At 42.5% G+C, this 18,480-nt stretch overlaps 1 protein-coding gene across 2 annotated transcripts in view; it reads left to right on the plus strand.

Annotated features, from left to right (window-relative positions):
- The window catches only part of FNDC3B (fibronectin type III domain containing 3B), a 174,570-nt gene that overhangs the window by 116,246 nt on the left and 39,844 nt on the right, over positions 1-18,480 (plus strand). For both annotated transcript variants that reach the window (XM_009884448.1, XM_009884446.1), the window contains exons 12-21: positions 8-126; positions 2,724-2,898; positions 3,485-3,571; positions 6,655-6,793; positions 7,335-7,406; positions 7,895-8,013; positions 8,859-8,964; positions 10,184-10,356; positions 12,503-12,616; positions 14,777-14,926. In XM_009884448.1, the coding sequence (XP_009882750.1) occupies positions 8-126; positions 2,724-2,898; positions 3,485-3,571; positions 6,655-6,793; positions 7,335-7,406; positions 7,895-8,013; positions 8,859-8,964; positions 10,184-10,356; positions 12,503-12,616; positions 14,777-14,926 (1,254 nt within the window). The remainder of the gene's footprint in view (positions 1-7; positions 127-2,723; positions 2,899-3,484; positions 3,572-6,654; positions 6,794-7,334; positions 7,407-7,894; positions 8,014-8,858; positions 8,965-10,183; positions 10,357-12,502; positions 12,617-14,776; positions 14,927-18,480) is intronic.

Consider the following 18,480-nt stretch of genomic DNA (forward strand, 5'->3'; position numbering starts at 1 on the left):
GGGAAAGAGGAACAGTGGTTTCAGAGAATGTTACTTTGGAAGCCAGAAGCATTGCAAGTTGACCAAGCTTTGTCCGGCTTTGGGTTACACCTTCCGATTAGCAGCTCAGAATGACATCGGTACTAGGTAAGTTATCCCAGGGTACGCTCTTTCTTGAGAAAAAGTGGTAGTTGAAAAGTTTAAATATCAATGGGAGCATAAAGAGAAATTTTTTTTGGGGGGGGGGATTTGTGTGCATGTGTTTTCTTTCTGGGTTTGAGTTAAACATCTGACATTTGCGCTATTATTAATGCTTTAAAGTAAGTCGCGCCTTCTCTGGTGGTATCGTTCACCTCCCAGGGAATCGCCGCGTACCTTCAGGGGGATGAGGTCAGCCTGAGAAGATAGGCTCCTTTTGAGGTGTTAAATGGTGTTTTGTGGTCTATTCCTAATACAAAAAGAATACATCTGTTATATAAAATTCCCACTAGGGACCTCTGTGAACCAAGAAAAACAAGCGAGAGGAAGTTGAGTTACAGATTTTGAAAGGAATCTTGATATATTTATTTTTCTGGTTTAAAGCAAAGCCCTTCTGTCTCTTTTTCAGCAGTACAGTCCCTTCCTTCTTCAGCGGGACTGGTAGGGCAGGCTGATGGGGTGGGAGAGACGGGTGAGAGGGGACAGGCACACCCGAGCGCTCTGCAAGATGGGTTTCCAGTTTTACTTCTCCTTGCGCGTGAACAGATGCGCCCAAATGAAAGATGATGAGAAATCAGGCTCATTGCGATCCTCCGGGAGCTCCTAAGGAGCACTGGGCTAAAATGCGCCGCAGCGGAGGACCAGAGTGTGCCCAAAAGAGCCGTCGTGCTGCGGGGGCTCTGCACTCACGGAAGGAAAGCAGGCCAGGAAAAGTTTAGCTGTGAAGAAACTAAACATCCAGCGCTTCTGTATACTCCTTTATTGTCCTTCTTAGCTAAACAGGATCTAATCATTATTACAAGGACAGAAAAAGAAACACTAGTGGTATATAATGATGTGTTTCGCTGCGAGAGGTTCCTGTATTGTTCACTCTTCCAAAACACCAATGTCTTAGTAATATGTAGCTTTTAAAAGTTACTTTATTCATATTCTTGTATTTTCCCTCTGAGATGTGCTGGGACTGTTCGTGTATGCACGGAGTCCCTTTTGCCAAATTCTGGCAAGATTACTTCCCTCCCTATTGAAATAATACTTGAACTGGGGGGAGAGAGAGAGAGAAAGACTTGAGCTGGAGCTGCTGAGTGTAAATGGAAGGAGACCACCAGTTTTGTGCAAAGTTCCCAGTTTTGGCATCTCTTCTCTTTGCCAGATTCCAGATTTTTGAAATATCTTAGGGCATGCTTCAACCCTGCCCCCTTTTTTTGTTGTTCTTCTCTCTCTCTCTCTCTTTTTTTTCCTCAGGCTATTGAGGAGGGAGTGGGCTAAGAACTATATTTATGGTCAGCTGCTCTGTGTTAATCTGAGATAAGCACCAACAGCACATGGCTTATTTTTATAGACATCACTCAAAATTATGACATGATAATGTTGTCTAAAACTTCGTGTCATAAGATGGTTTTGGTTGGTTGTAATGCTTGTAGACTTACCGTTTGTGTTGGGTTTTGTCTTGTTTGGGTGTTATAGGTGGATTTTTTTTTTTTACTATAAAAATATTTCAACAAATGTGTTATTTTTGAGAAAGAAGACTCAGAAAAAGGAGATGTGGTGATTTGTGTGTATTAAATTCATGCAATGACTTTAAGGAACAAAATACGTTAGTACTTTGAAAACAGATTTGAAAATTGCAAGAACGTTACCTTCAGTTGAGAAGTGTGGTGGTGTCGTCCTGAAGATTCACCAGAATCTGTCCATTTTAAATTTTGTTCTCAAATTTCCGTTGAAAATTATATATTCTGCATGGAATCTTAAGAGGACTCGCCCTACGCTTCGACACAACTGCCTATGACAGTTCAAGGCGTTGTGTGTTGGGATTTAGACAAGATGAGAGTCTGCATCTCCTCTGCCGTGGATGTTCTCTCTGGTTGCATCCTGAGCTCTGTGAAAGAGCGACTTTATGCTCTGCTTCAAACACAAGGAACTTCGGGCAGGGAAAGTCAGAAAGGAGAAGAGCCAGCCTGGAGGGTTGGAAGGTATCTGTGCCTGCACCAGGCGGCTCCTACGTGATGCTGAGCATGTATGGTCATGACTGGATACATTCTCCCTGCTTTCTTTGGAGGAGGATGTCTGAAACAGTGGGACTAGATTTGCTGGAGCACTTGGCTTCCAGAGGTGTAGCTTAAATGGAAGTTGTATTCTGAGTTTATAGAAGGTGGAAACTGCATCTCAAGGTCAATGCCTAAAAATTGGGAACTTGAGGCTTTATTTCCGATGTTTTAGTTCCTCTTTTTTAAATGAGATTTTCCTCTGCTTCACAGTTAAGTTAATATTTTTAGGCAATCAAATATTATTTTTCCAATATTATTATGATGAGATTTGTAAAAAAAAAAAAAAAAATTACTATAAGGACACATATAACGCTGCATATTTTTTTTTCTTTTCTTAGCTCTGGCATTTCCTAACTGAGTGCTCATCTTTTCCACCTGCGCAATTTTAACATGGTCTGGATTTTTTGCAAATGTGAAATATTTCTCAAAATACACTGAGGTTTGGGTTTTTTAATTTTGTTTTGTTTTAATATTCCTCTTCTCTCCTCTGTCCCCGTGCAGTGGGTACAGCCAGGAGGTGGTATGCTACACTGCAGGTAATATTCCTCAGACCCCTTCTGCACCAAGGCTTGTTCGAGCTGGTGTTACGTGGATCACATTGCAGTGGAATAAAGTGGAAGGATGTACACCAGAGGAAGTGATTTCCTACACTCTGGAAATTCAGGAAGAGGATAATGTAAGTACCATGTTGCTATAAAGTGTACCACTTGACTTAGATTGAGCTTTCATTTATTAATTCAACATCACCGAGAAGATTGTGGATTGCTGCTTTGCAGGGTCTTTTAGGAGTACTGGGTCCTTGGTGGGATGGAGCTGTGTGATTTGTTCTGCTCCACAGCAGAATTGGGAATCCTTAGCTAAAAATCTGTGCTGTCATCCATGATTCCTTCACAAATTTTCACAGGAGTCTGTAAGGCATAGGGGAGCTTGTCCTCAACCAGTTCAGTCTGCTGTGTCCTTCTCGCCGCTGTGTGGTGTGCTTGCGTTCTGTCATCTGCCACTTCTGTTCTGTTACATGTGTTGAACTGTCATCATTGTTTTTTTGCTTATTTTACAGCAAATTTATATTACTGAGGTCAGTTGCAACATCATTCTAGAAGGAAAATTATTGTGGCCCTGCAGATTAAAAGTAATGATAATTTAAAAAAGCACTTGACTATAAATCCCATTTGCTATAATGTGTTCTGGCTACAGACTGTAATACAGAGAGCACTTCCTCAGACTCCTCGGTTACGGGATTTGTTTGGTTTTGTTTTTTGTAGGATAGCGTGTTTCACCCAAAGTACACTGGAGAGGAGCAAGCCTGTACTGTGAAGAATCTCAGAAGAAGCACGCAGTATAAATTCAGGGTAAAAATCTTTTTTCTCTTGGCATTGCATAATATTCTCTGTCTTGGGTTTTCTTCCAGGTACTGTAGGGACCCTTTAGTACTACCTGCAAAATTGAGCTATCGAATACAAACTTATCTCATACTAAGACCTAATAGATTAAACCAAAGTTGTATTTTTACTTTTACTGCTAAGATGCTTGTTGCTCAGCTCCTTTGAAACAGGCACAGTTCTTGGCGCTGCGTATTGTCAGGTATGATCTTGTAAAAGTGTGGCTCAGATCTTGAGGTGGTTGTAGTTGGCTGCATTGCTTCCCAAAAACCCGATCTGTGGTCACAAAACCAATCCCACTTCTGCACAATGGAGCAGATGCTGTATGGAGCCCGGCAAGCGCGGCTTCCTTCCTCAGCCCAGGGACTCGTCTTCCCCTGACATGCAGAAATTGGAGCTTTTCCACCTCATACGTACACGGGGCTGGCTTTGGAGCTGATTTTTTAGCAGGTGTTGGTATCTCCTGCTCTGTGGGTGCTCCTAAATACAGACCCCCCTGAGAGAGATGCTCTGAAGTCTGTTTGCAGTCGCAAAATTCAGACATCCACCTCACTGCTGCTGAAACCGTCAAGCACAACACAAATGCCGGGTGAGGAGAAGATGGTGAGATTTTTACCAGATGAGCTGTGGTGCAACTGTCCATCCGTCCCCGTGTCCGGGCTGTCCGTCCGTCCATCCCCATGCTGGGCCATCCGCCGTAGTGGCTGAACCAAGGGGGGAGCCGAGCACGGCTCCACAAGATGGCACTGGGCCGCGCCGTCCCTCCAGAGATGTCGAGGAGCTGTCTGTAGAGCCAACGTCTGCTGTGCTCCAGCATCGCCCAAGTGAACCAGTATCTGGAAGCAGCTTCATGTTGTTTGTAAACAGCACAGGGAGAGAAGGGTGCCATAGGCTTGTGTCGATTCAAAAACATTTGGCTTCTGTAGGTCTTGGTATACTCAGGAGCAACAACAAAACAACTTTACCCAAAGACTCATTTAAATCCTTAAAAACAACTTTGCATATATTCCTTTGTGGGACAGAAGACCTCATGAAGTTGCATGAAGAACTGGAAGGTTGTTGCGGTGTCCCTGGGAGATGATGCCTTTTAGTTTAGCATTGTAAAAGCCGCTGCGGCTGTCTGAGGAAAAGGACGGTTGGTGCCTCTCTGCAGCTCTGCTTTCAAATTAAACATGACTTTTACAAAACTGGGTTGATATCCGGGCAGACTTGTAGCCTCCTGTCACTGGCTACAAATACAGCTCTGATCTGACACAGCGCTGAGACGTTCCCTGGTTGCATGCGGACCAGTGGTAATTAGCTACGGAACTTGGGGAAGGATCCCCAAAACTATAAAACGAAACAAGCAAACAAACCCAACTCAGACACAGACAGAGCAGTGCTTTAAAACTCGCGATGGGGGCTATCGGGCAAGTTCTGGGCTTGTCTCTGAACCTGGGCAAGGTATGGTTCTTCTGGGAACCCCCTTAATAATAAAGAATTAAGGGGGGAATTTAATTCATCCGTGCTTACAGCTGAGACATCCCACTCGCATTTTTGATGAAATAGAGGTTGGTTAATTAAAGTGACAGTGGTAGTGTAATACACTGTTGTACAGACATTTGTTCGGTACCGAGTGAGAGTTTTGGCACAGAAGGGCAAACGATACAGCGCACAACACAACACGGTGCAGAAATTCCATTCTCTGAAGTGTTGGACACGTCAGCATAGAAGGGAATCACCAGTGGCTGCTTCTGATGAGGTTCCACAAAAAGCAGTGCTGGTGTATACTATTTCATAATTTTATTAGTGACCTGGAAGCAAACAAAATTTTATCTTTATTCCTAGTAAGAAGGAACTCTTACTTAAGAACTCTTAAGGGGGACTCTAGGTTGGGGAAGCCATGGCTCTGAAAAAGTGCTAAAGATCCTGCTTGAACAATCAATTTAGTACGAATTTTCAGTTCCTGCCAGGCTAGTGCAATCTTTAGTTGTACAAATAGGGGAATTTATAAATGTAGCATCACATTTGCAGCTCACGCTGATCCCCCAGAGCTGTTACGGGGATGTTTGTCTAGCTTGTGTATCTGGTGTTCATGGCAAGATGTCTTAAATTGGAGAACAGTCAGAGAAGAACCATGAGATGGTAGACCAGAGTTGATACTGGCTTTAGTGACTTGTTTAAAGCGAGAGCATATGAGCCACAGAACCTTAATTACTTTTTTGGTCTTAAAAATTACAAATTGTTTTCCTCAGATGCCTGTGTTAGAAGAGAGGATAGAAATGACTGCTCCTGAGAATAACGGAGCTTCCCAAGTGGAAAAGTTCCTGCTAGCTAATATTTACAACTAGCAATTAAAATACATACTTTATTACTCACTTCTTTGGCAGTAGGTCTCTGTCCCAGAGACCAGCATGAGCTAATGCAGCTCTCGGCAGCCACAAAGCATTGGACCATTTTGGGTTTTTCGTATGATCCTGATCTGTTCAGTCTCCTGGCCAGGTCCTCATGTCTTCTCGTAGCTTAGCAGCCTTCTCCCCGAAGCCAGCAGAAGGCCTTCTTGAGTAGAGATGAAGGGTTTGGCTGAGCAAGTTTACTTTGTGCACGTCCTGCTCGTTTCAGCAGCTGTAGGTGATGCGTTTCTTGTTTGCACGTCCCGCTACTTCAGCTTTTAATTGTGTGTTTACTGATACTCTGTATTAATTTGGTTTAAATAGCAGTGTGAAATACCTCCAAAATAAAAATAGCATAGCTATTGTCATCGGTTTCGTCTTTTATGAATAAATAACTGCAAGTTGCCACGTGCCTTTTTTTTAAAGGGAAAACCAGCAGTGCTCTTATCTTAAACATGTCATGATCTATTGCTAGTGGAGGGAGGGGAAGAATCAATGTGGTTTGTAAAGAAACAACGTGACGATCTAATATCTGTTATTAGAATCCCACACGCTTTGTTGGGATGTGACATGCTTTCCAGTTTAATGGTATTTGTGCAATTACTAAAAGAAGTCTCACGCAGAACTGTTAGAAAAGCAGTTACAGTAAACACTGGTAAACCTGTTGTGGTTTTGTTTCAGCTGTTTGCTTCTAATGTGGAAGGAAAGAGTTCTCCCAGCGAAGTGTTGGTCTGTACAACAAGCCCAGACAGGCCAGGACCTCCGACCAGACCCGTCATTAAGGGGCCAATAACATCTCACGGCTTTAGTGTGAAGTGGGGTAAGGCAGTACAGTTTGTCATAGCAGAGCTTTTTGGGGTCGTAATAAATTCAAATAAAATTACGTAAAAGTGTATTAGGACTTAGACTTCTTTTTTTTCATGCTGCTTCTCAGTGCAAAGTTGAACATGTTCAGAGAGCTTGACAACTTAATTTTTTTAATATTTTAAAAGATGTGTAGAGGCGCTTGTGTTTTCAGAATCAAAAGCGTTGCTTGTTTTTATTGACTAACTTGCACTCAAGTGCATCTTCAGGCTTTTCACCTTCCACTTCATGTCCATCATTCCAGCTGCTTCCTTTATCGATGGGGCAGGTCTCTGTGCTGCATCTCTTTCAGTGCTTTTTCTGTACTTCTTGTTTGTAGCATCATTATCCAGCTGCCTTACTCTGACTCATGCTGAACACGAACGCCTGCTACCCACTTCTGCTATAAATTCCTTGGTGGAAGAGAAGCAGCAGAATCAGAAACAAGTTCTGTAATCATTTTGTTACATTTCACTCCTAATCTTGATTTACTAACAACTTGCCTTATTTTTTTTCAGATCCTCCACAGGATAATGGTGGTTCAGAGATCCTCAAATATCTATTAGAGATTTCTCAAGGAAGTCCGGAAGGTAAACTTGAAAAAAGTTGTCTTCATTTCAATCCATTATAGCTGCTATAAAGAAATACTGACCCTTTGGGCTATTATTGTTATTATCATTAATGCACTAATGCTGTGCATATGATTGAAACTGAGTTAGTTACTTGCAGCTTTAAAACTTGCAGAGTCCTTGGGAGAGTTTGGGGGATTTTTTTTGTTGTGGTTTCTTAAAAGTACGTTCTTTTGCTCTAATACTGGTGGAATTTTAGGTTATATGGCTGGCCTTACTGTTTGATTTAATATTTTTAATATACTTTAGAAATATTTCTCTTTGTAAGTATATATATATTTATGTGTGTGTATGTATGTCTTTAAGCAGGAATAATATTCGTAGTAATATTAACACTAATGACTTTCCTGAAATACATCGTTTGTGGAAGACCACATTAAGGATTTTGTAGACACCAGTAAACTTGCTGCATTATGCTTCTCTAAACTTGGATATATCCCATTTTTTAGCAAATCAATGGGAAGTGGCGTATAGTGGATCAGCTACAGAATATACCTGTACTCACTTGAAACCAGGCACTTTGTATAAACTCCGGGCATGCTGTATCAGCACTGGCGGACACAGTCAGGTAAGTATTATTTAACAATAAGGACTATCAGTTTTACATTTTTCAGAGATTTATCTGCTATTTTTGGTAAAAAGGTTTCTGCTTTAAAAAGAAGGTGACTATTTTTCCTGTAGCACGGTAAAGCTACGCTGATTGCAGCTAACCTTATGTTGCAAGTTGCTGAATTTTGGAAGACTTCTGTGTGTACTTGATGGGTTTTTTTCAGGCAGATTGTCATTTGGTGAGATTTCGTTTCCTCAAAACCAATCTGTAGGTATTGATAGTGACACTAGAAAAGGCCATGGTGTTTATCTGCTCTGCCCCCTGCTTGAGAGAGGCCTCAGACTCTCATGTGCCTGAGCGTGTGCTGAGCAGAGCTGGTGAGCGAAGATGCAGTAGGGGTAGTTTGTTGTAACAATTAATTACCTTTCACGTGGCTGAATTCTTTAAAATTTTGGGTTCCATTTTCCAGCCACTAGTTCCTGTCGTTCCCTTCTTTGATTTAAAATAATTTCAGTACCTACACTTTTATTCCTCCTGCTTTGATTTTTTTTTTTTTTTTTTTTTATGACTGACTACTTTAGGCCTTGATACTATTGTAAAAACAAGGAAGATTAAAGTAAAGAGCCGCACAAAATTAGCCATCAGCCTTTCCTATGCTATGGTTCTGAGTATGCTAATCAAAGAACCATTAATTGTGGTTTGAAGTAACAAGCTTAATTGCATCTCCTATCCTTTATTGTTTATATAAATTTCTATTAAGTGGTGGCTGTAGCAACCTATTTCTTGTGCCACTTCCTAGCCATGCCTCGCTTTGTATGCAGTAATCATACCGGAGAGCTAATTCAGAGCCTGTTCTCTTCCAGTGTTCCGAAAGTTTACCTGTCCGTACGCTGAGCGTTGCACCAGGCCACTGCCGGCCACCGAGAGTTTTGGGGAAGCCGAAGCACAAAGAAGTGCAGCTACAATGGGGTAAGCCAGTGGAGCACGGCCCTACTCAATGGCTTTCATCTTGACTGTCAGTCGCTAAACTTGCCTTAGCTTTTATTTCTCTTGCTAGACCTTGTGAAAAGTCCGGGCGAGTGGGAAGTGTGACTTCCCGTCGACTGCTGTGGCTCTGTATTGGGTCTCCAAACTTTGCTGTCCTCCTTCAGGCCTGACACGGTGCTCCCACTGCTGTTGGTCAGGACCCGTCTCTGTCTCAGGGCTATAAACTATCAGCTATATTAGAGTATCCACCCTTTCATTGCAAAAACACCATGTGATTCAAGATCTTTTTTGTTATTCCTGTGCTCTGTTGACTTAGCAGAAGCCTTTTGCTACTTCTGATACAGGACTTCTCTCACAAATTTGAGTCAGAACTTATTGAGGGGTTTGGGTGGCATTTAAACCTGGTCCGCAACATAGCACACACAATTCGTTGGACACCTGTAATTTTTGCAAAGGATGTGGACCATGGACATGACACTAAACTGTCAAAAAACTCACATTTTTCAGACAAGGTACGTGCCAGTATCCAACAAATTTTTTCTTTACTATCATAATCTTACAGCATCCAAAATTCTTTGTGGTGTCATTCATTAAGCTAAATTCTAGAGAAGTGTCACCAATTCTAACTGACAAATGTATCTCAAAACCAGTATTAAAATTCACTCTTGCATCCAAGATGCCACGTGGTTTCCTGGAAGACTGTACCTTATAGTGGCGCCCTGCTTTTCAGAACCCCAGACAGGTTGATTCTGTGGTGCTGGCTTGTAACACAATATGCAAATATTATGAAATATGTTGTTTTCATGGGGAACAAGGTGCCCACAACAAAGCAGATACAGGCACAGAAAACAAATTCAGTTTCCAAAAAAAAGCTGTTATTCCAAGTGAAGTGCAGGGTTTAGATCATTGTACAGAGATGTAGGATCTCATAAATGTTAGCAGTGTGACTGATAAAGTCCTGGTGAATGTTTAGGGCTATCTGTAATTTTATTTATTTGCTTTAAAGATGTCAATTATGTACATGGATGAGATATTGCAGGTCTGGCACCTATCGAAGAGAAAAATCATTGCTTATAGCGTGCGTGTGTGTATATACACACGCACACATATAGATACATATTTACTTGGTATGTGAAGTAAAAAATTAATCTTCCTAGCATTTTTCCTTATGTTATTAATGACTTAGACGATTTCTTTCTAGACATCCCTCCATCAGAAAGTGGCTGTCCCGTCTCAGAGTACAGCGTAGAAATGACAGCGCCCGAAGAAGTGGTTTCTGAAGTCTATCACGGGCCTGATCTGGAGTGCACCGTCAGCAACCTTCTTCCTGGAGCAACGTATCGGTTCCGAGTGAGAGCTTTGAACGATGGCGGGGTACGTGCGGCGTGCCACAGTGGGCTTTGGCTTTTTCTCGCTGCAGGTGGTACTGTGCCTGAGATGGGCGATTCTGCAGAGTGATTGTCTTAGTGCTGGTGGTCAGAAGGGTGACGGGGTGATGGAAAGAAAGTGAGAAATGCTTAAAGGAACTTTTGAGGAAGAGCTTTTGAGAAAGAAGATTTGACTGGCCAAAATCAGCTGCACCGAAACGTGCAAAATCCCTGCTAAATGGCGTACCTGCTTACAAGGAGGAATCTGTTTATTTCCCTTTCCGCTGCATTCCTTCTTTTTGTTTTAAATCTGTGTAAAAACAATCCCTGAAATTCCACCGATATGTTTTGATGAAAGCTTGCATTCTTAATGATATTTTTTTGTTTGAATTTGAAAAAAATACCTGCTTTATAGATTTGATGATTTTTTTTGTTACACGATTTCCTTGGAAGATGTGCCTTCCCAAGCACGTCAGAAATTTTATCTGATGTCTCGGAGATCTCTTGGAAGATCTTGTTGATTCAGTGAGCTTTGGGTTGGTTCTTGCCCCTTTCTGAGGGTTTTTTTTCTTATAAAGGCAGTCCCAGCAACAGTACATGCATATTGATGCATTTGTTCCCAGGAAATCTTGATGCCAAACATAACATAAAGCTTTAAAGTTATTCACTTATAGGGGAGAAGTTCTGTTAAAACTTAACTTAGGTATTAAAAACATATGCAAGTCTGTTAAACTGTTTTATCTTTAAAATATCCGCTGTTTCATTTTTGTGGAAAATTAGTTAAATACTGGAGAGACTGGATTTGCTCACTGGAATGAAAGCAATTGCCTAACTGGTAGCTTTGGATGTATGATACCTTGACTTTCCCCCGCCCCCCCCTCCTTTTTTTTTTTTTTTTTTTTAATTTTTTTGGCAAAACAGTGTTTAAATTTGCAAAGCTTTAAACAGTCCCACCTTTGTTAAATGAGGGGGCCAGTTTTGGTTTGGTTGTTTTGGTGGGGTTTATTTTTTGCCAGATGCTAAAAGCAGGGGGTTGCATCTTCTTTACCAGATGCAAACACCTTTTTTCCTCCCGTTAGGTAAAGAAAACAGCAGAAGTCAATAAATGAGATTTTTTGAAGTGTGCATTCTGTGTAATTCAAACGGTGATCAATGTTTAGCCTTTCTCGATAGCACAGATACTGACACATGTCTGTTGAGAGGTTTTCAGGGGTTCATAATCTCAGTGATGTTCAGCCTTTGTAGCAGCTCGGTTTTTTTCATACTTGCTGGTATTGCATTCCAAAATAAGTAAATATCAGTGTTTTTCCTCTAATTGCTTCCAGCAAAGTTGCTTTGTTCTGGAGAATGATTTCTTAATCAGCTTGGGGATGTACTGAACAAACCTCATTATCCCGTTCAAGTGCCCCATTCAAGAAAGGCTGTTTCCAGCGTTATCTCTCTCCTGCCCTCGCACTGCTGGCTGAAGCCAGTTTTCCAGACTCTTAAAATTTGTCTTGTCTTTTCCTAATATGCATTTAAATTATTCTCCTACCAAGGGCTCAGCAGTTGTCTGAGCGGTCGGCTCAGCTGCCTGCGGAGCTCAGCCACGCACGGCGTGTGTGCGGCATGTCCTGTGCCTTCAGCCCAGGCTGGGCTCCATCATGTACTGTCCTTTTGCAATCAGTGTGGCAGACGTTTTCTATAAAAGAAGCTGGATTTGGGGACTCCAGTATGTGCTTTACAGTTGCTGTGCTCCTCCTTATATCTGTGAGAAGCCAGTTATGCCGGGCTGTGGCACAGACAGGGGAACTCTTTGCTTTAAGGTAAGGTAGAGGGACACCAACTGGTCCTCAGTCACGCCGTTGCTGTGTGCACGTTCTCACTCTTGGGTAAACTGGAGGTGGGTTACTCTCACGGGCACTTTCCGCCTCACGGGAGGCTGTACGTGCTGTCTGCTCGTACCTGAGCTTCCCTCACATTTTAATTTGCAGTAATTTCCGTGGTCTCACACGCAACTCTGATCTGTGGTGCCGAGCGCTGGAAGCCCGGTCTAATCTTTGAGAAAGTTGATTGCCTTGAAAAAGTTTGTGTGCTGTTCTTGCGAGCCTTTGAAGAATGCGAGATGGGGGTACACTTATGTATTAATGTCCGGACTCCTCGTTTCCCTCTAGTACGGGCCGTATTCGGAAGCTACAGAAGTCACCACGGCAGCGGGACCCCCCGGCCAGTGCAGAGCACCTTCCCTCTCCTTTCTCTCCGACACGCGTGTACTTGTGAGCTGGGAGGTAAGTCAGGTGCCCCCATGGTTTCACTTCCATCTTGCTTACTCCAACTCGATACGGTCATCGCAAAACTCGAAAGTTAGCTCGAGAGATATTCGCTGATTTGGAACTACTTTTTTGTGCAAAAAACAAAGCATGTGTGGAAACTCTTCTATTGGAGGAAATCATCTTCTCTACTTTTCTCTTCAAAGAATTGCATAAAGTTGATCATGAGTCATCCAGCCCAGGATTCAGACGCGAGACCTCCTACGCTGGCGTCAGATGATAGAGCACTGGTCGGTTAGAAGGGCTCTCTGCAGGCTTTTAGCATCTTAGAGTGTCCTGGGCTGGAATGGTGAAGGCAAATATTTGATTTTGGCTGAAGCTGGAGTCTCTGATATGAAATTAACTCTGCACAAATGCTTACAATGTAGTTTTTTTCCCTCAAAAATTGTTTGTCTCTTCCCCAAATATTTACATTTATTTCAGTTTGTGTGCATTCCTTCTCCATTCTCCAGGATCTTAAACACTGGACTCTCAAAACAAGTCTTAGCTGAAATGCCGAGGGGCTGATGGGTGTCATTAGAAAAAAAAAAAAAATGTAATTAAGGCAGAAAGGAGAGGATGTTGTCATAAATAACATCGTGATGTGGAGCGGTGGGGCTGTAATTCTGCCACGGACTTTGAAAAGCTGGCAGCCGTTCCAGCCCTGCGTCTGTCGGGTGCCCCCCCCGAAAGGATGCCCCTGTTGAGAGAGAGGTTATTGATGTTCACGAGGTGCTCAAATAAATTGTGCTAACAACATATCCCGATAACAAGTGTAACCTGAGTTGAATTTTGTAATGAAACAGGTGTGTTTGGTGCAGTTTGGGGGGATTTGTTAATATTTCTTGCAACATTTTGTGACGCTAAGCCAGAAGTTGCACTAAACTTTTTAATGTTAGCTTTTAAATGAGTGTCTGGGCGGGCGTTTGCTCTCCGCAACCAAGAGCGAATACAGCAGTGTTACTGGTAGGCTCTGTATTTATATGCAGGATATATTTGTTTATTCTAACTAAAAAATGAAGCTGTGGAAGGAGTACTGTGGTTTGCAGTGGTTACGTTTTCTTAAAGACTCTCTCATTTTTTGGCTGATAAAAAGACGAAGGGAAAGCGGGAACGGACTGTGGAGTTTTTTGGCTGTAGAGCGCACTGGGGTGCGTCCCCATGCAGTTTTGACACGTCGTTTGAAAACGCTGCGCTTGGCAGTGCTGAACGCCGCTACTAAACGAGCTGGAAGCTCAGAGGCAGGGCTGGAGGAGCCCGTGCGGGGTGGTTGGTCGCTGTGGCACATGGCGATGCTCTGCAGCCTTTTACTGGGAATTACACCTCGCCTGCCGCAATCACAAAGGCTTTGCCATATCCCAGACCCCACTCGTGCAGGCAGAGCGGCGATTCCCCACGCCGCTTCACTCCGCACAGAACAGCTCTAGGTAGTTCTGGTAAAAACACTAAATATTTTGGTTTGGGAGCTGTGCCGGCATGCCAGCACTACCTCATCTCCAGCAAATTCAGGTATTTATGCCGTGTTCCCCCAGACTTCAGGATGATAAAGGATTGCTGAGGACATACGGATCCCGTAGGAGTCTTTTTGTGGACATTAACGTACCCAGGTCCACACTCCCATGTCCCCTACTGGGACCGTTAGCTTGATGGGTGACTGGCACTGAAACCCTCCGATGAGCTCCTCGCCCGGTGAGGTGGTTCTTTTCCCAGTGACACGAGGAGGTGCTCGAGGTGTGGGGAGTAGCTCCTCCGGAGCTGTGTTTTCGTGGCTCGACCAGACGAGGCTCGACTGATGCTTTTTTTTTTTATGTTCTCCACGGCTGTGCTTCTGCCCAGCCAGTGGAGAGACAATTTATTCCTGAGTGTCCTGATGAAAAGGAAAGTAGCTGCGTACACTTTCTCGTTTCTCTGAATTTCTATCAGGTAATTTTTGTGCAGAATTGGCCTATTTCAGTAACCCATTAAAGAACACTAATTCAGTGCATTTACATTTGCTGCAATAATGGTGTATTAATTTAAAAATAAGGGTTTGGGGTTGTGTTTTTTTTTTCCCCTGTGTACTTTATTCTTTACCCAGTGAAACGCAGAGATCTGAAATGCTCATTTCTGAGTTGAACCACATAAATATTTGTGTTGCAGAGTCCCGAATGTTCCGGTGCTGACATCTCTGAATACAGATTAGAGTGGGGAGAAGATGAGGAATCTCTACAACTTGTGTATAACGGCACAGAAACCTGTTTTGAAATAAGTGAACTGTCAGCGGCAGCGCATTACTGCTGTAGGCTACAGGTATGGAAGTCAGGAGATTTTGCACGTGTGGCAATCCGAGACGTAAACAGAGTTTCCTTCCACTGTGCTTTTATTTATATCATTAGCCACTGTGAAGTTATGTGCTCTGTAAGACAGAAGGTATGTACGTTTATTTTAAATAAGGCAGACTGTTGCTGTATAACTGAAGAGTTTAGATTCTGCACAGTTCAAAGTGATAAACAAGGGGCTTGGTATAACTTCTAGCTCTCCAAAATTCCTCTTGTCTATCATGTGGTTTATTTTCAGTGAATAATGCTTTAAACAGCCACCTTGCCCTCTGATATTAAACCAAAATGATAATGCTTTAGGCAATTTAAAAAAAATATATTTTTTTTTCTTGGTAATGAGATGTAAACAACATCTACCTCCCAACTGGATCTTGAAGATTCCCCTAGCTTAAATAATAAACTCCAACATCTGTTTCATTTATCAACTAAAGCAAACCAGCTGAGTAGACTTCTATGTACGTAGGAGAAGGCAGCTGCCAGAAAGTGAGTTCTCATCTTTACCGTTTTGTCTCTTACATTTGTAGGACTGGATCTCATATATAGTGTCTATATGATTTCTTTTGCTCTGATCTCTTTATCTCCTATTATTTTCAGTAAAGAGTAATAGTTAACATATATATTTCTTTTATATATATATATATATATGAAGATAAAAATATAGCGCTTTTTCTCCTTTATGTCTACTGAAAAATAATTGGAAAGTAAAGTAAGTGGGAGTGAAGTAAAAATATTTTTGCCCAAGATACTCTTCCGCAAGATTTATTTGTGTGCGAAGACAGAATACCACCAGTAATCCAAGCGAAAGTTCACGTACCCACCCAGCTGGCAACGTGTGGGACCACCCAGGGTCGTTTCTTTGATCACGGACAACATGCTTCTGTCGAGTATTTCCTTCTTATATATATATATTTATTTTTTTTTAAAACAGGATATGGAATTTTGTATTATTTTTTTTTTAATTTTATTTTTTTTTATGAAGTAGCTTTCAAGCAGCTGGCCGGCAGCCAAGGAGCTGGGGGCCCCGCACCTCTAAATACACTCAACTGTATTTTCTGAGTGGGTCGTAGCTGGCCGTATACCTTGCGCCGGCACCGTTGGGTAAAGCCGATGGGAAGAGCGAGTGCGAGTGGCCTGGATGTGTGAGCCAGAAAGTGCCTCTTGTTTGCGCAAGAGGGAGAGCGCTCGGCATCCTCCGGGCAGGGAGGGGACCGTGAGACCAATTCTGCGGGGAGCTGGAGGAGATTCTGATGTTAAAAATGGAAACAGTCAGCTCTATGGCATCTTTGATTTCGAGCGGGCGTTCGTTTTCAATTACCTGCCGCAAAAACATTGCACAAAACTACTCAGTTTTTAACACAGCCGGTATGATTTAATCCGCAGGCAGAAGTTAAATGGAATGCACAACAGCACTAAAAGGTTTTATCGAAGTCCAGTCAGTGACCCGTGCGTTGCTTTATAGAGGGCTTCATCCTCTAGATCTGATCTGTGTATATATAATACTGTATATATATAAAACCGTATAATACTATGGTGAAGAGTTTGGTATAAGATACACCGGAACATTTGAACAATTACAAAAAAAAACCAAAACCAGAGTATGTCTAGCAGACAGAGAAGGAAAGTTAAATAGCTCCAGAAATTTTAGCCTTTGGTTTTTTTAAATAAAAAGGAGAGAATAATAACTATTTTTCTTATCTGTTAGCAGCTTTAACAGAAAAATCTTTACCTTTTAAAAATAAAGATTCCCCAAACCACATTTACTTTGCCTTCTAATAAACACTCAGTATTGCTATCTCAGTCTACAGTAACTTAATAAAAATTGAGCATCGGGCATATATAACTGCAGGGCAGACAATTTTGTCTTTACTGTTGCTCAACTTTTTTCCTGTAATGAATATTCCTGAAAACAATTGTGGCTTCTGCAAAGGGAAATATTGTGTCATTTTGGAGGGGGGAGGTATCTAGGAAGCAAAGAAGAATGAAATTCCCATCAGTTATGATGATGAGATTGTCCAATAAAGCAGTTAAAAGCACCACTAAAAATAAATTGCTTGAAGCAAGATACAGATTGCCAAACACTGGGTTAGAGGCAAGACAAATAATATAATCGGCAGATCACAAAGCAAGGCTCACTTTTAACAGCTCTCGGAGCGCTCCACTAAATAGATGTCCCCGGAGCGGGATTTGTTTTGAAGGGCTTTTTAAAGGCTGACAAATCTAACTTTATTATCTCTTTCTTCAATTGAACAAAATGCCTCCTGGAAAAACACAACACCGCTTTGTGTTTGTATTATGCATAACAGAAATAAGTTATTCACTACAGTTAAGCATAGATAAGGAATCACAAACTGTTTGACGTGTCCTCTCCTTGCCGACGTAGTTCTGTCGGCAGCATTGCAAACCCGGCTTTGCTAATTAATTGGAATCTGGTGGCAGACTCTGGGCTCACTTTTCCAAACACAATGGAAATGTGGGTGTGGAGGATGCTGGGCAGTGTCAAAAGATGCTTTTGAAGGTCTGGACTTCCCATAGCTCAGCCTGTACCATAATATGCTGTCACAAGCTCTCCACGTACCTTGTGGGCCTGCAGCATGCTGGGCCCTCTCAGGAGGAACCTGGCCAGCAGATGAAGGGAAGGTGGTGTTGCCCATTACATACCAGTCAGGAGAACCTGGGATACGTGTTCAGATGAGATAGAAAGAAAAAGGTTACCACTGTGCGGGCAATTAAGGGTTGTAACAGTGGTCTGGAGGAGCTGTGGCATCTCCGTCCATGTAATTTTTCAAGACCTGACTGGGCAAAACACTGAGCAAGCTGGTCTGTGTTTGGACTAGATGTGTCGAGTTTACCACTGAGCATCGACTGATAAAATACCGGGTCTGTACAGTTGTGCAACATTGAGCTTGCAAAGACAACAGCCGCTGTGGTTGGTGAGCAGAAGCGGGCCAGATCCTGAAACTTGGTTTCCGCTTTTTTTCCACTGGGATCCCTGATCTATGAGTCAAGATGAGAAGCGTGGTAACGGGTTGCTCTCCTCTCTTGTGGAGCGTATGGAGCTGTGTGCTTCGGTGGTGGTTTGCTGGTGATCTGTGACTTCTGGCGAGCTCTGAGTCACAGACTTCACGCCGTGCTGAGTTCCTGTATTCATATATCAGAAACTTTTGAGCGTGAAGTTAGTATCCATGCTCTGAGTTAAGAACCAGTGTGGGTTTCCACAGGCCAAGTGCCCCCTCTGTCTCGGGGTACTCTGCTGGTGTAAAACGTCTGATGTTGCACTCTGTAGTACGCTGAGGATTTTGTATAGGGCGGCCAATTTGCCGAACCGCATGATGTCACCTGTCACTGACAGCGTGATGACCGCGACATTTTCCTTTGCTAAACAAAGTTTGCTGCTGATAAAAAGGTTACTGGTAAGTTTGATTAAATATCTATTAGGGAAAAGAGAAATATTCTCCACTTTATCCGAGAGATACTCCTGAGTAACAAAGGAGGACATTAATTGCTCTAGTATAGGCAGAGGGTATG

The sequence above is a fragment of the Charadrius vociferus genome, unplaced genomic scaffold, assembly GCF_000708025.1.
Source record: "Charadrius vociferus isolate BGI_N301 unplaced genomic scaffold, ASM70802v2 scaffold104, whole genome shotgun sequence".
NCBI classification, from domain to species: Eukaryota; Metazoa; Chordata; class Aves; order Charadriiformes; family Charadriidae; genus Charadrius; species Charadrius vociferus.